This window comes from Alosa pseudoharengus, unplaced genomic scaffold, assembly GCF_046254945.1.
Source record: "Alosa pseudoharengus isolate Yale_2024_CS ecotype anadromous, Long Island Sound unplaced genomic scaffold, YU_APseudo_1.1 YU_APseudo_1.1_scf_13, whole genome shotgun sequence".
Classification (NCBI taxonomy): Eukaryota; Metazoa; Chordata; class Actinopteri; order Clupeiformes; family Clupeidae; genus Alosa; species Alosa pseudoharengus.
This window is the reverse complement of record NW_027468598.1, coordinates 17482460-17499864: the sequence shown is the minus strand read 5'-3', so window position 1 is coordinate 17499864 and position 17405 is coordinate 17482460. Positions and strand designations below refer to the sequence as shown.

The 17405-nt window shown below is 44.5% G+C and overlaps 1 protein-coding gene across 3 annotated transcripts; it reads right to left on the bottom strand.

The window, feature by feature from the left end:
• Positions 1–220: 220 nt before the first annotated feature.
• il1rap (interleukin 1 receptor accessory protein) lies at positions 221–17007 on the bottom strand. 3 transcript variants are annotated; one of them, XM_076282341.1, is made up of 12 exons: positions 16908–17007; positions 16169–16279; positions 14579–14667; positions 11370–11637; positions 10629–10821; positions 8515–8686; positions 8290–8361; positions 6614–6758; positions 6096–6244; positions 3933–4076; positions 3504–3647; positions 221–1354 (listed from the first exon to the last, which is right to left on the bottom strand). In XM_076282341.1, the coding sequence occupies exons 2-12, from the start codon at positions 16249–16251 to the stop codon at positions 930–932; spliced, it is 1884 nt and encodes a 627-aa protein (XP_076138456.1). In that variant the 5' UTR covers positions 16252–16279; positions 16908–17007; the 3' UTR covers positions 221–929. The 3 variants fall into 3 exon arrangements, with proteins under 3 accessions (XP_076138456.1, XP_076138457.1, XP_076138458.1); XM_076282342.1 differs by having other exon boundaries at positions 16169–16273; XM_076282343.1 differs by having other exon boundaries at positions 16945–16999.
• Positions 17008–17405: the final 398 nt, after the last annotated feature.

The following is a 17405-nucleotide window of genomic DNA, read 5'->3' as shown; positions in this document are numbered from 1 at the left end:
AAGTATTCATCAGAGGTCCATGAACATAATCCTTTCCTCTACAGTGTAGGCTTTTAAACAAGAGGAACACAAGCGCAGGACTCCAGAGGTCTCTCCCATTAGACAACTGCCCTTGTGGACTAATAATCTCAAGCATGAGAAAACATTTGCAGTAGGACATATTCATGAAAATGGTAGTGATGTAAGGAAAACAGATGAACAAAATCTTGAAAGGCATGAGTGTATGGAAAATATATCAAATTTAATATAAAAAAACAGTACTGAAGCATAAAAACAAATTCAAGCATGAAAACAATACATGTTGTGAACACAGATAAAAATGAAAGAGTGCAAAATTATTTAGCAAAGGAACGGGAAGTGCCATTTTAATGTAGTGTACAGTAAGTGAGCAAATGGTTATGGTTACAGCATTGCCTTTAGCATTGTATTTTTTTTTCCATAACCACTAACAAAACACAAGACAAATAATAATAATAATAATAATAATAATAATAATAATATAATACTGTATGCCTCAAACAATTACACATATGTTTTTTGAACATAAATTTCAAAGACGTTTTGTATTCCAGCACAAATGTTGATGCTGAGAGATGATAAAGACAACAGACACTGCTCAGGGGAGTACAGTGGCCGTGAGGGTTAGTAGAACTGAATCATAGCATAGCATAGGCTGGTGTTGACCTGTTAGCCAGTGGAGGGTGACTAGCAGAGGAGTTACATGTGTCCTCCTCTTCGCCCCATGTCACTGCACTTGGCAACCTCTTTTGGTCAATGATTGAAGCCATCCTGGTGGCTGAGCGAACGCTAATAATGCTAACAGGCATTCCAGGATGTAATCCCAGTGAGAAAATGAGCACTCAGGCAGAGCCAGGTTAGCAATACTCTATGGACCTGATCACCTATTCAACTCTCCCGACCACACAACTTCATGTGTTTAGACAGCTTAGGACACCTATGCGTTTCACTGCCTCTTTGCTCTTCAGCGGCACCGAGCTCTGCTCTGTCGTCACTGACTCCAGCGGCAGCGACGACGACCCCTTGACCCTCCTGACGGGCAGCTCCACCTGGAGGCGTTTCCAGAAGCGCGAGGAGAGGTCGTGCGAGCGCTCGCCCTCCCAGCGCACCAGCGCCAGGACGCCACGGGCGCGCTTCAGCTCCCGCACCCAACTGTCGCGGCTGATGCGTTTGTACTGGACCAGGATGACCCGCAGGCCTCCGCCGGACACCATGCGGTCCAGGCCGGCCCGCAGCTCCAGCATGGCCTGGGTGCCCTTCACCTCCCGCTCGGGGCTCACCACCACTATCTGGCGCCGGCAGGCATTCACGAAAGACAGAGTCTCATCGGTTATGGCTGAAAAGAGGGGGAGGCTGGGTTACTGATGTGGAATCACACTTTGTCTCTCTCTCTCTCTTACACACACACACACACATACGTACACACACACGCGCAAACGCAAACGCACACTTACACTCACATACATACACACACACACACACACACACACACACACACGCACAAACACATGCGCACACGCACACGCTGCTCAAAATGTGCTAAAAACCTTTACACAGTGCTGTACACTCTGGTGTGTGTGTATAAGGTTGCTTTTCATATAAAAACAAGCCTGAAATATGTATACCAATTAAAAAGAAACACACGCACACATAGTACCTAATGCCTTAACACATGCCAATTTGTCGGTTAAAGCTTCTAAGAAACATGCACACTTGTATACTACGTTAGTAGACTTTAAACCAACTAGCAAACATCCCTTCACTTTCCTCCTTTTTTGTTTCACTTTATTTGTCCAAACTGTGAGTATGCTAGCATGCTAATTTCAATGCCCACTAGTTTCAGTACACTGGTGCATTGCTAACACATTGTTGCTACCCGTATAACCAAGCATTTTATCAGTTACAGTAAAAGAGACACACATGTAAATACAAACTCACAACTCACATATATGATCTTACACACTACACCTAATATACCGGTATGAAGATACCTCTTACTAAACAGATCTATTGTGAAAGGAAGCAAATACACACATACTGTACTCTCACTCACACGCACACACAAAGCATACAGTTTTAAGACCACCACACCGGTCAGATAATATACAATATAATACCACTATTAATGGAAGCAAACTACTTTAACAATTAATTTCACCATCACCTACAAAAGCATGCATACACACACACACACACACACTCTCTCTCTCTCTCTCTCTCACACACACACACACACACACACACACACACACACACACACACACACACACACACACACACACACACACACACACACATTCAGGGCACCCAGATTAGCAGCAGCCTAAGGAACAGATCTGTGCCAGACAAATGGTCACCCTGGAGCAGGGGTGACTAACCAGTCCAGCATGAAGAGACAAAAAAAATTCCACCCTCAAAAGAGCCGCACAACAAAAGAGATGCCCACACTAGGCCTACAACAGCAATAGTGACTTATAGCCCTACGCCTAATGAGACATAGGGTTATAGTTTAAATAGCTCTTTCCTTTTCCATTTAAAGTGAGACACTTGGTAGATGCTACAAATTATCATTTTCAGGAATGAGTAGCAAACAACAAAAATATCTGAGACACATCACAAATTCCCCCTCACTAAATGACTTATTAGTTCGCTGAGACAGACAGACAAACAGACCGACAGACAGAGAGGCAGACAGAAAGGCAGACCGGCAGACAGACTGACAGACAAACCAACAGACAGCCAGTAGGGCAGACCGACAGACAGACAGACAGACAGACAAACCAACAGACAGCCAGTAGGGCAGACCGACAGACAGACAGACAGACAGACAAACCAACAGACAGCCAGTAGGGCAGGCCGACAGACAGACAGAGAGACAGACAAACCAACAGACAGCCAGTAGGGCAGGCCGACAGACAGACAGAGAGACAGACAAACCAACAGACAGCCAGTAGGGCAGACCGACAGACAGACAGAGAGACAGACAAACCAACAGACAGCCAGTAGGGCAGACCGACAGACAGACAGAGAGACAGACAAACCAACAGACAGCCAGTAGGGCAGACCGACAGACAGACAGAGAGACAGACAAACCAACAGACAGCCAGTAGGGCAGACCGACAGACAGACAGAGAGACAGACAAACCAACAGACAGCCAGTAGGGCAGACCGACAGACAGACAGAGAGACAGACAAACCAACAGACAGCCAGTAGGGCAGACCGACAGACAGACAGAGAGACAGACAAACCAACAGACAGCCAGTAGGGCAGACCGACAGACAGACAGAGAGACAAACCAACAGACAGCCAGTAGGGCAGACCGACAGACAGACAGAGAGACAGACAAACCAACAGACAGCCAGTAGGGCAGACCGACAGACAGACAGAGAGACAGACAAACCAACAGACAGCCAGTAGGGCAGACCGACAGACAGACAGAGAGACAGGCAGACAGAGCAGGTGCGGCGCCAGCAGGGACACTCACTGCCTCCGGGAAGACTGTCTCTGTCGAAGATGCACACGGTGTAGCCCAGCTCGTTCTCCAGCACCTTGCGCAGCGTCTTGATCACAAACTCCTCTTCCTCACTCTGCCGCGCATACGAGATGTACACGTCATACTCCTTATCATCTGCAGGGGGCGACAGCAAGCACAGGCACAGTCAGAGATAGAGTAACACATCAGAACCGATGCTCTCTCTCTCTCTCTCTCTCTCTCTTTATCTCTCTATCACTCCCTCACTCTCACTCTCACTCTCACTCTCACACACACACACACACACACACACACACACACGCACGCTTCAAACAATAGAAAATGCTTTTCAGGGTGGATTGACACTTTAAACTCCATTCTGAAGTGTCCGTCCTATAGACAAATGGCCCTGTCCTGCCCTTTAGAGAGACAGACCCTTACCTGTGGACCTCTCGTCGGAGCCAAAGTGGGAGCGGTAGAAGAGTAGCAGCTCCAGCCAGAAGACGTGGTAAATGACAAACATGGACACCATGATGATCATGATCACAGACAGCCCACAGATCAGCTCCACGTATGGCTTCCCCACTGAGAGACAGAGAGAGATGTATAGATAGAGAGAAAGAAGATAGAGAGAGAGAGAGAAAGAGAGAGAATATAGAGAGTGATTTGTAGAGACAAGATAAAGAGAGAGAGAGACAGAGAAGATAGAGAGAGATATATAGAGAGAAGATAGATAGATAGATAGATAGATAGATAGAGAGACAGATAGCGAGAAGAGAGAGAGAGAGAGAAGATAGAGCCAGATGAAATGAGAGTATGCCGGAAAAGAAAGAGGAAAGAGGAGAGATATTGTGAGAAATGAGTGCAGCACTGGTGGTGTTGAGTAAGCATGGGGTAATATGGTACACTTTCATTGCAACACTTTTCCTTTGATGAAATCAAAAGGAGCATGGGAGTCATTGTAAAGTAAATACTGAACTGCTATAATCAGTTGTATTTTACAGATATTAAATCATGACAAACCAAATTAAGCTAATGGAAGTGGAACTAATAGAGCATAATCTCCATTAGAAAAGCAACTGCTTTTCTATGTCAGAACAGGAAATCAAGTCTCTTTTTTTCTTTGCTAAAAAATAAACCCTCGCCAAGGACAGGGCATGCCAGCCCACTATGAGAAAGACTGATGATAAACACCTCATGCAAACTACTCCAACACTTGCAGATCAGTCCACTTTATCTGTGGCCTCCAGCAGTGACGGAGGACAACTCCATAAAATCCATCATGTGAAGATGGAGCCTTCTCATCCATCTTCATCTCCACCCTCCCAACCAAATGGCTCCCCACAGCCAGCCAAATGGAGGTTGGAGAGGCCTCTGGAGCCGTGAATGGATTTATTGAGAGAAAGCCAATGATTAGGGCGTGTGTGTGTGTGTGTTAGTGTCTGTGTGTGTGTGTGTGTGTGTGTGTGTCTGTCTGCGTGTGTGTGTGTGTGTGTGTGTGTGTGTGTGTGTGTGTGTGTGTGTGTGTGTGTGTGTGTGTCTGTCTGTGTGTATGTGTGTGTGTGTGTGTACATAGACTGTGGTTGTTAGGGAGTGCTTCTGTCCCAGGTGGCCACTGTCCATGGCTGCCCATCAAGTGACAGCTTCCCAGAGAGGGGTAGAGAAAAAAAAACCCTCTAATAAATTTCAACCCCTCTGCAGCACAGGAGAGGGGTCATAAAGGAGTGCGTCTTAAGCAGATGGATGGACTAAGTGGGGGCTGGATGGCTAGTCTGTGAACTCCTTAGGGTGACCACATTCCTCTGGATGAAAAACCGCACAGGGACAAGATAGCGGAGTACGACTGCCCAAGACAAAGCCAGGCTCATTACTGGCGTACGAGACTATCTCTCTCAAGCCTCTCTCACAAACAAGAACTGCACATAGTTTGAATGAATATATTCAAACCATTTGGTCAATTTTGGTACACAGTATCACATAGTGTATTTATCTGAACAAATGTTGATATCCAAAGGGCATTTTTGCAAGTTCTTTTGCAGATGGATGAACCTCCAAAGAAGCTATAGCTGAATCTGCACTGAACCTGTGGCTGAATGCTACAGATAAGGGTGCTTAAAATTCCACTAAGGCATGAATCACACTGTAAATAATGAAGTGGCAGCGGTAAAGTGCAACCAACGCTCAGAAAATGCAAAAAACAGTGAGTGAGTGAGTGAGAGACAGAGAGAGACCTTATGTCCAGGTTTACCTGACGCCAGGTGAAGCACCTATGATGATAGAGGCCTAATGCTACTGCCATGCCCACAACCATGGCACTGCCACCACCAGGCCGATAGAGGCACAGAGAGACAGAGCAAATCTCACTGGAATACAACTGATTTATTATGTATTCATGCAAAACAAAATACAAAAATAGGCTGCATCAGCATTTGTATCAGATTGAAAAAAAAAATCTATACTGAAACAATCAATGTCATGGTTGGTCCACCACCGCACATGTCATTATCCAAATGACAACCAAACTTATACTCTTAAGGCAAACGCTGAGTGATTTCTCAAGGCTGGATGCTAGGACTAGGTTCAGTTGGAGAAGTGTGTACTCACCCTCCTCCTTGAGGACAGCTTGGCTTGTGGCGTTTCCTCGGCTGTTGCGAGCGGTGCAGCTGTAATTTTTGTGCAGATCCTCCCGCTTGAAGTCACGAATTTGCAGCACAGTCTCTCTGGTCTCGTCCCCCAACTCATCGAGTAACATCCTGCACCATAAAACAAGGACGAGGTTAAGCCGCGAAGAGGAGAAAAACGTCAAAACACAAGTGAGAAAAAGACAGCAGGACAGTTAGTGAAGGGCAAAACAAATGAAGATACTGGGGGGGGGTGGAGGATGGAAAATGAGGAGATGAGAAAGGAGTGGACTAGGGAGGAGAGGTATGTGGACGATGGGAGAGAGATGAGAAAGGAGTGGACTAGGGAGGAGAGGTATGTGGACGATGGGAGAGAGATGAGAAAGGAGTGGACTAGGGAGAAGAGGTATGTGGACAATAGGAGGGAGGAAAGTAGGGATAGAGAACGGAGAGAGAAAGGATAAGAGAACACCTGTGAGGGTGAGGAGAGAACAGACCCACCTGGAGGTGACGTTGAACCGCTGGTCACCCACATCCTCCGCTCTTCTGCTGTCCACAGTCCACCAGAGATACTGCGTCTCTACCTCTCCGGTCTCTCTTTCCAGGTAGGGCAACAGGGCCCTACAGGCCAGTACTGCAGTCTCTCCTATGAAGGAAACCATCAAGACACACATAGATTTCATCAACCCCAGGGCGTCCCTTGACTAGCCTGGCCATTTTCAGGCGATAACGCCATGCATGATCTTACTATCTAAATATAGGGGTGCACACAAAAATCACAGTTCGGTGAGTACTTGGAGACATGGTTCGGTTCATTTTCGGTACGGTAAGCCTGTAGGTGCTGCTAGCCTAAAATTCACTGACACTATTGCTGATGCGCAACAGTAATAGTGTGTAATAGTATTTTGAAAAAATGTCAAATGTTTTTGAAGTTAACTGACTAAACTGATAAATGGTCTGCTACATAATATGTTTGTAATAACTCGAATTTGATACATGGTCCACATACTGTTGATTACTGTTAAAGACTGTACATTCAGTACACATCTGTATTGAACCTAACATACTGTACCTAAACGGTTTGGTACAAATACGTGTACTTGTACACCCCTAGTAGTAAAATCTTTCTCTTAGTCACATTTAGCCGTTAACTCATTGAGTGCCAAAAACGTAATATTAAGTTTTTCCTTCCCATGCGTTGAGTGCCAACAACGTAATATTACGTTTTTAGCTTTTTTTTTAAATTACGTAACTAGACACTCTAACACACCTTATATGTGATTTTGGGAACTCTGTGATGAATGGAAATGAAATATATGACGATCGAAAACTCATGAAAAAGCACAATCTGGACATTTTATCTGGGCATTTTATCATAACTCAGTTGCCGCTTTGGGTCAAATCAGTGACGCATGCACGTCAGCTCAAAACCAGGCCATTTTCGTGGGTCTATCACTAGGTGGCAGTCTCGCCAGGTCACTTCCCGGAAACTTTACAGGCAACACTTCATATTTCATGAAAGACGTTATATCTCCATTTCTAGAAAAAAACAGCGATTTTGATGAAAACTAGCCACTGTTTAGCTTGGGATTTCTCAGGAACAGAGGCGTGTAGAAATACACGGTTTGCACCCACTGAGAGCTTAAAGTCTCACCTTTCAAACGAGCCATTGTATGTGTTCATAGCTATAACACAGAATATGCTGTGGCTGTACAAAAATCATCAACAATGGTCTAGATTGCTGGCACTCTAGGACAAAGCTTCCGAAAACAGCTTGGCATTCAATGAGTTAATTGTCAGGACAGTGAGACAAGTGAAGTGGGACAGAGATGAGGGTGGGATCAACCCCGGCTCATGGGCACATAGACTAGAATGTGGTGGGAAAACTGCTGCGTACCTCACAGCTCCTCCATCATTAGTCATGTGACGTGTGCAGCTCAGGCAATTAGCGCTTCATATTTTGGTGCAAAAACTGAGCACCATTTAACAGAATAAAGATGTCAGTGCTCCTTTTGATACTTCCTGGGCATGTGGCTAAGTGTGGTTAACGCGGCACTGAGAGCTAATCAGTCACTCTCTCCACATCTACACAATACATCCACAGAACAGACAGATGTCAAAGCAGGCATGTTGCAGGTCCCAGCTCAGTGAGGTGTGCTGCAGTCATGTCACCTCACCTTGTTTAACAGTGAAAACTTGCCCCTTGGCCGGGTTGAGTATGGCGGGCTCTTTACGAACCTTGTCATTGGCTAAAATGAAGGTCAAACGAAAAAAAAAGGTCAGTATGTCAACAAGACAGTACAAGACAAGACAGGATGACATGATAAGCAATTTAAGGTATGGCGCTTCGGAGAGAGGGAGGGAGGAAGCTGACACCTAGCAGATATATTAGTGTCACTCACACACGGCGACAACGTGGACCACTCTGGTGAAGTTGACACGTCGACCAGCCTTGTCATAAGAGACCACACATGTGTAGTTTCCCTGAAAAAACTGATACATGCTATACACAGTGACAGTGTCACCATCAGCTTTCATTTGAAATCTTCCAAGGTCTTCAACGGTCCTGCATTTCTGTTGAAAAAGAAAGAAAAAAACATCAAGACATGAAAAAAGTGAAGGGCATAACTGTACATACAGTACACATACATAAACAGAGGAAATGGATATCAGGGAAGGAGGGGGGAAGGCATGCCACAGTAAAGAGATCTTTAAAGCACTTCTAAAGAGTACCTCTAAAGAATCTGTAGTTCCACCATTCAGGGTCTCATTTATCAAGATCCCAAATAAATTGTGTGTGCATGTGAAAAATATTGCATGTTTGGTTGGTAATCAACTAAGAAAAACTCAGAGTAAAATTACGAGTAAGGCTATGTTTAGACTAGGCGTATTTTTCGTAGCTGCCAGCGTCCCTAAAGTTTTAGAAGAAAAGTCAAACACTTGGCAAAACCTTGGTGAGCAACAGAAGAGAACTCTGAATATTACTACTAAATAGTGAATGCTGTGAATGTTTAGTTTCGTTTGGCTACAAGTAGGTTCAAATTTATATTTTTGAAGGTTATTGAATGAAAATAAATATAAATGCACCCCAAACCATATTTGGAGTCACAAACAACATGGATGCTTAGAGTTTTAAGGCAGAACAAATTGTGTACAGTACAGTAGGCTACAGTAGACTGCACATTACTTTTGGACAACTAGCAGCCGAGTTTACCTTCATCAGTGCGTTCTAAGTGCATGGAAACCTTAAGGAGGATACCTGCTCATCCTGTGCAACATACAGTACAGTATTTCCCCAATTCACTTGTAACGTTATGCCTGTAGAGGCCTATGTTATTATGCAGTATTAGCAGGGTTACAATCAGTGTTGTGCGGTCTGCCCGAAATTAAGCGGTCGCCCACGGATGACCGCGGTCACCCGCGGTTATGAGTCATAAACAAAATATTTTAATGATATTCGGGTCATTTGCGGGCGGGTCAGTTAAAATTAATTAAATATATATTTTCTACAAATAGGCCTACTTAAAATATCACGAGAAGGCTGGCACCAATACAGTAAAGCATCAATACAGTAAAGTCAACAGTAAAGAAGCTGAAGACGCGAGTTAAAATAATAAAGACACCCCTTCAGGAATATACATGTAGGCTATGAGAAATATTGGGAAAAGTTCTTAAAGAAGATGACAGTAAGTTATGGTCTATGTAGGCCTACTTCTTGCGAAGCCATTTAAAAGTATGACAGCCAAAACAGGCAGCCTGCAGGAATAAATGTTATGGCACAGACTACATAGCCTATGTATAGGTTCGCGCATGCATAAAAGTTACAGTTCGTTGTGTTTGTGACTTTAAACAGTGGATGTGCTTTAGTAAAGCTTTGTGCTTCATTCAGCATTATAAACTAGTTCTTACGCTAACGTTTTGACCAGCAATGTATCTTTCTTGCCTATCTTGCCTCACCATTTCTGTTTTCGAAAGAAAGATGTATGTCCATGGCCTTCAAATCTTATGCTAGTGTTCTAATCCTTGGTGGTTGCATGCGTGCTTGCGCTCTTATTCTCATTCTCTCTCCTGCGCAAACATTATGTCCTGCATGCCTAAATAAATTAGTTTGTTTTACAGAAATGGCCTACTGTCACACTGCATGCAGGCTATAACCAAATGCACACATTTTGTAAATAAGCGGGTCGGATCGCGGGTCGGGTATAATTTTGTCCTAATTAATATTTGCGGTCCGAGTTGCGGTCAGGTTGATTAAAATATCGGGCGACCGCGGACCGCTTGTGACCAAACCCGCGCAACACTGGTTACAACACAAAATTACACTTGTTAAATAAAATATTTATAATCAGAACTCAAAAAAAACTTTTCCTTCAATTTGTAACTAGAAGTTCACTTTTACAAAAGTGGACTTAATCTATCAAGCTCACACTCAGACAAACATGCACAAACACACACACACACACACATACACACACACACACATGCAACGCACACATACATGACACTTTGAACTCACATGGTACCACGTGGTGGTGTAGCTGAGGTTGCGGCGCTGTACCATGTCGACGTCGGGACACGAGAACGTTCTCATACTCTGGAGTGGGATGCGCTTCTCTTTGGGCGGTACAGCCACCTGGTCCATACACGTCCCGTTTCCCTGCGGCATCACCTCAAGTCTCATGGACACCCTGATGCAAAACGTCTTGTTGCTGCAAAATCAGAGATCATCCTGAGCAATCTTTCTGCATCTTCATCTTTATATATCTTTATTTATCTCCTTTTTTATTACTGTGTTCAACTCCCCGACTCAGATTATATCATCAAACTGAGAACACTGAAGATGGGATAAACCCAAAGCATTTGGGTCTCAGTTTTAGTCCATCTAAAGCCTCGTACGCTGTTTTGGATTATCTTAGTACTTAATACATCTGACCTGATGTATTTCTGATCTGACGTATCTGATTTCAAACTTGGCAGGTGTCTTGCTACGGACACCAGTGAGTGCAGTGGCAAATTTGAAAATATATCGTTAAATGTCGTTAAAACAAGCACACATTGGCTTTTGCCGCTCTAGCCATTGCAGCTTTAATAAAAAACCTACACTGTCCGGCCATAATGCAATGCTTACAGAGTGGAGTTGTTTTGAAAAGGCTTAAAATTACTTTATATCCTTCCTTGTGTCACTCTACTCTTTCTCTCTCTCTCTCTCTCTCTCTCTCTCTCATTCACACGCACACACACACAGACAATTGTGTACCTCAACATGCAGGTGTATTTGCCCGAGTCTTGCTGGGTGGCCGGTTCCAGCCACAGCCACTCTCTGTCCTTGGGGTACTGTTTGAGTTTAATGGGTTCCTCCAGAGACTGGCCGGCCGCCTTGCGGTACCAGAGGAGGTTGAGGCCGCTGGCTTGCGTGGAGCTGTAGTTGTAGACGTTGTGGTGGAGTGGGCAACGCAGCCACCCGACCTCCCCCTCCTGCACAGCCACGGGCTGCACCACCTCACCCCAGTCCAGACACTGAGACTCTGGAAAGAAAAGAGGGGTAAACGATCACACAGCGGCATGGACATGCATGTGAACACCCACATGTGCACAACCTCTCTCTCTCTCTCTCTCTCTCACACACACACACACACACACACACACACACACACACACACACACACACTGACAACTGGAACACTGCCAGTGGATGTCCCACGAGAATCATGGGCACTTAGTGAAGAATACCCGGAGCAAAGAGCAAAGGCTTGATCAATAAGCGATTTTAATCAATTTCAGGATCCTGACTCTGACATTTATCTTACACTCAAACACAGTTTAGCTCACTTGGGCTTCCTGTAGCTATAAATGCCCGGTAATTGGGTCATCAAATTTATGACATAAATGGCTTGTAAAAGTTTAAACATTATATAGACTCAATCAATTACAGTTTAAAACAGTGACATCAGCAACTGCAGGGCCTCTATGAAATGGCTGAGCATTAATGATTATACAAATTCTCACAATTTTACACACACATACACACACACACACAGACACACACACACACACACACACACACACACACACACACACGCACACACGCACACAAGCTTAATAAGGAAACAATCTCATCCAGGGAAAACTGTTTTTCGCCAGTGAGCAGATGTGGACTGTTAGCGCTGAATTACAACATTAACATGAGTTATGACACTGCATCAAAGCTGTCACATATTTAACGGCATCCTTCATCACAGGCACAACTAAATCAAAACTTACATGCTGGGACACTGAACACACTTAATGCTGAACATTCACTATCCACATTCAACATTCACCTTACTTACTTACTGTCAGACTACATACACGTACACACACACACATACACACACACACACACGCACACACACGCACACACACACACACACTTACTTACTTACTGTCAGACTACATATATCAACAGAGGTGCGGGCAAAAACAAATTCCCAATCAGCACACAGAAACCACTATGCTTTGCGTAAAGAGCCTAAAGAGGTTAGAGAGTATGAGAGTATGTGCATGGTCATACAGGTAACCATAAAACTTCCTGACATGCATTTTACAGAAAGCAGGGGTTTGGTTTTGCAAAGTAAAGTAGGTCAAATCTAGCCTGAAATTGCCAGCCAACCTTAGCCCTGCCCACAACATTTAAGGTCGGAAGTTCGGTCTGGACTTGTTCCATTAACAAGCCTCCAAGGCTACGTTCAGACTGCAGGTATAAGTGGTCAAAATGACACTTGACCTCAAATCTGATTTCTTTGGGGTCAAGTGACCAGGTCAGACTTCTTCAGAAGTAGTGTGAACACACTACTTTTCTTTCATTGCGGGCGCAGTGTGAACAACCCAGGCGGATTTTATGCGACCTTTACGTCAATCTACATCGACATTTGTCACAATTATGCGCTGGCGGAAGTTAGCTGATGTCATTGATCTATATATATTGTTCTATTGTGCATGCGGGTCAGTTCGAACAGCAAACAGTTCACACTGAAATCTAATATAGGCCACATTTGAAAAGGTAATGTGAACAGCCAAACAAAAAATCGGATCTGAGCAAAATTGAACATTATGACTTGCGGCGTGAACATAGCCTATGAAAACTTGAGAATGGCGCGGACCAATCGAATCGTCCGGGCGGTGTCCGGGTGGGCTTTATACAATGATGGACAGATGAGGAACAGTGCCTACTCATTCACATGACCTGAGCGCGGTTGAATTTGTTTACAGCAAAAAGCTTGTCGCAAGAGAAGCTACAAAAGAAGCTATTTATGTCGCTTTCGTGTCGATTGTACAAGATATTAAAAGAGCAATAACTTTAGGGAAAAAAACAGAAAACAGTAATTAAGGCATTTGTCAGAAGAAGGATGCTCTGACTGATCTCTGCAGGATTTCATGGTAGGCTATTTCATAGCTCTGATTGGTTAGGTCCAGCCAATTGTGTGCAGAGGCATTTTTCCGCTGTATCGGTTCAAACACACCCCCATAATCACGTTCCAATGCTTCGGTTCCAGACTCAAATTCTGAATAGGTCACAGCCAGTAGTCTAACTGTGGTTCCCATAACGATGATCCGGCCCCTGCACCTCTTGCCGACCCTTGTTGACTATGGTGGTAGCAGTGTTTGCGGGGGCGGGGGTGGGGCGATCTACAGTATGCTACATTGGTCGGCAGTTTGCTGGTAATTGCCCTGTCAGTTTCTCCACGGAAGGGGATTAGTCTTCCCATTAAAATCTTCTACATACCAGCACATGGCGCAGGACGTTACAAATGAAGCGCTTCTGGAACAATCCATTTCCCGCGGAGCTTGGGAAGGGCAGGTAGAGGTGGGGGGTGGGGGTGTTAATTCATCCCACCACCTCCATCTTTTTTTTTCCCTCCCCTCAAGATCCAAATGAGAAACCCTCAAATGGCGTTCTCCTCCCAGGGGGGAATCTGACCGGAGGAGAAGCGCTGCGTGATCCAGCATAAGAAAAGTCCCAGCCAAGCACAAGCAGAACACAAGCAGCTATTCCTCCCCGCTGGCCACAACAGCTGGGCTCACTGGCTAAAAGCTCTCCACTAGCTGCCGACTCCCAACTGGGACTGAGACTGGTGATGCCAAGGTCATTGGGATGAATCCCCTCCTTGTGTTCACTTCAATGTGAGGGAACACCGTAACCAGTAACACAACTGCTTATTCAGCTGAACCATATTAGAACTGGTTCTACGCACTAACGTGACTGGATTATGTATCCTGCGGTGATTTTTATCAGCGACTTATCAGTTACATTCGAAATAAATATAAGTTGAAGAATACTCTTCAATGCTGAGAAAGTTATGTAAACAGAATGGACAGAAGATTAAAAACCGCACAGAAGTAGGGCTTCATGAATTAGGTGGATACTTGTGGTGCATTGGTTATCAAAACCAACGCCAGGCAACCAATCGAATGTCATCCGACTCTCACCTGAGTGGTTGTTAACTTGAGTGGCAGCTTCAGTGGCCTCCCCTTCAATCACCACAGCGAAAGAGAGGAGGGAGATGATGAGGGCAACCCTGTGAGGAAAGAGAAAGAGAATAAGTGAGAGAGAGACGACAGATTGATAGTATATTTATTCATCCACTACTCTATTGATCGCACACTCAAACATATTTCACTTGAGGTAGAGACTCACATTTCTTTTTATTACAGCACAGATGCTCAAAATGAGCATGAGAGACTCTGTGTGTGTGTTTGTGTATGTTTGTGTGTGTGTCTGAGTGTGTGTGTGTGTGCGTGTGTGCGCACACTGCATTCATGCGTGCATGCATGTGTGTGTGTGTGTGTGTGTGTGTGTGTGTGTGTGTGTGTGGTGCATCAGCGAGAGAAAGTAAGTGTGTGTGATACGTGTGTGTGTGTGTGTGTGTGTGCTAAAGAGGATGCAGTGAATGAATGCTGGAATTAGACAAGCCGAATGCCTACACGTCTGAGAGAGTGAGAGTGCACAGATGGTTACACGCCAGGGGAGAGATACGGCTGGAGCCTGACGGCGAATCTTCAGAGAGTTGTAAGAGTGATGCCTCTCCCACTTATTAACTACCCTATACATCACCGCCTCTTACTGCTGTGGCAATGAGAAACTACAGGTACACTGTCTCTCGCCCACTATAGCAAACAGGCTGAGAGCAGTTGAGGCCATATATTTGTTTATATAGTATTTAAGTTTACACAGAATCAACACAGAATTATAAATTGGTGGATTTTTAACTAAATTTGGTGGGGAAACACAAGATATAGGCTACACTTTGTAGGCTACCAGACACTGACAAGATATATCCGTGAAGACAGACCACTTCTGACTAACAAGCATTTAAACGCCAGAATAAGATCATTAAAATGCCACTATCATCTGAGTTTCGTCCAATTTCGTTAAAACCCCAATGTTGCTTATCTTACCGTCACAAACGTGGCGCTTTAATTTTCCTGGGATGCATTAGTGCTAAATTAGTCTAGCATTACAGGAAAAACAGCGCAGAAAGTCGATCGATTTAAAGTTTTAAATGAGTCACTCGAATTACTTAGGGTAGAGTTGCTCCTGCGGTGTAGCCTACTAAATGCTGCCTCGGACGGACATCTCATTATTTCCTGAACGGAAAATCAAATTATACTTGGTGATCGATCGTAGGCTAGTCTTCCCGTGTCCTCGGCCAAACAAGGACAACAGCGAGTCATTGAACGATTCAGTCTGTCAACCAACAATTGATCGTTGTCAACTGGAGACTGGACATTACATACAGTAGGCTACACCACTATTACACCACACCACAGACGTGCATTCCACTAAATCTTTAACCAAACTAAACGGACAATAGCTCTTTGGTCTTGAGGAAATAAGTGGTATAAACTTATACGACAAGCATAGCGATGTACGAGCTCCGTTGGAGTCTAGGAAGTATAGCAGGTTATCGTAGTAGATCCATGGTATGGTGCGCTGTTTAAGTCTGTAGTATTTGTGTGAAATCTGTGAATGAATGGAGCATTTGGTTGTTGTGTCCGATAGTCCGATAGACTACTCACATGCCCGGTGGTACATCCACTATCCGCCGCGGGATGGGGGACTCCTCCTCGGGAGATCTGACACGCAGGGCAGGGCAGGGCATAGTGGCGCAGCGAGATGACAATCTGCAGCTGAGTCAGGTAAAGTTCCGTTTAGAAATGTAGAGGAAACAGAACAAGGCACTGTGCACATATGCCAGCAAGGGACAGGCTTTGATTTAACGACCCCTTCTGCATGCGACCGTAAATCGTTAAGGCAAAAGGCAGGCGCGGAACGGAACGGGCTGCTCCAAGGAACTCATCCAATCAAAGCGACACAGTTCACCACCCACGAGATGGGCTCGCGCTGCCAGTGAGGGGATATTTTATAAACACACCTGTCCAACTCATGAGTTACGGTCGCCCTGCTGCTGCTGGATGTAAACTAGTCTACTTTGCGAAATATGCATGACACTTCACTGACAGCAGAGGCTAGTAGGCTAATTTCCGCTAACGTTAGTTGACATTTCATAATAACGTAGGCACATGAACTGAAGAACTCGACAGACGGCTACTTTTCAAGATTTTGTCTTCAAAATGACATTGACGGTCGTGATATTTTGTAATGTTGTAAGTTTAGGCTACTTCTAACATCATCTTTTAAACATATCCTACACAATTCTAGGCAACGTTATGTTATGTCTTTGTTTTAAACTACAAGGCAAATCAAGTCCTGAGTTTAAGTTTAAGTGTAATTAACTTGCATATGGAGGCTACTTACAGTAGCGGACGTGGTCAATAGTGGACGCGGTCCCCACCTTAAAGTTTGCCATAGGCTCCTTGTCACGTTTCTTTAAACTGCAGTTTTTGGCTACCTGATATCAGAGCCCGTCTACGGATACTATGATCACAAAGCTTTAGCTCCTCCCATGGAAACTCCACGTTACACAACTTCCCACATTTGACGCTGACCTTTTATTTTGACGATTGCTTACACACAGCATTTCTAACGTGTTTTTTATTATTTTGAATATATGAATATATATGAATATAGAGCATCTGTGCTTTAAATATATGAATATATTTTGACTCTATTTTTTCAACAGTCAAGGTGTGTTGCAAGTATCCAGACAGCATCTTTGATGGATGGCAGGCAGTCATCACATGCACACACGCATGCAGAACCAAGTCAGAGCGGGTTCCATATTACCTGCTATTTGAACAGGTGAGTGTTCAAGTGTAGGCTACCTCCCTCATGGAGGAATAGGGGGAGACTTAA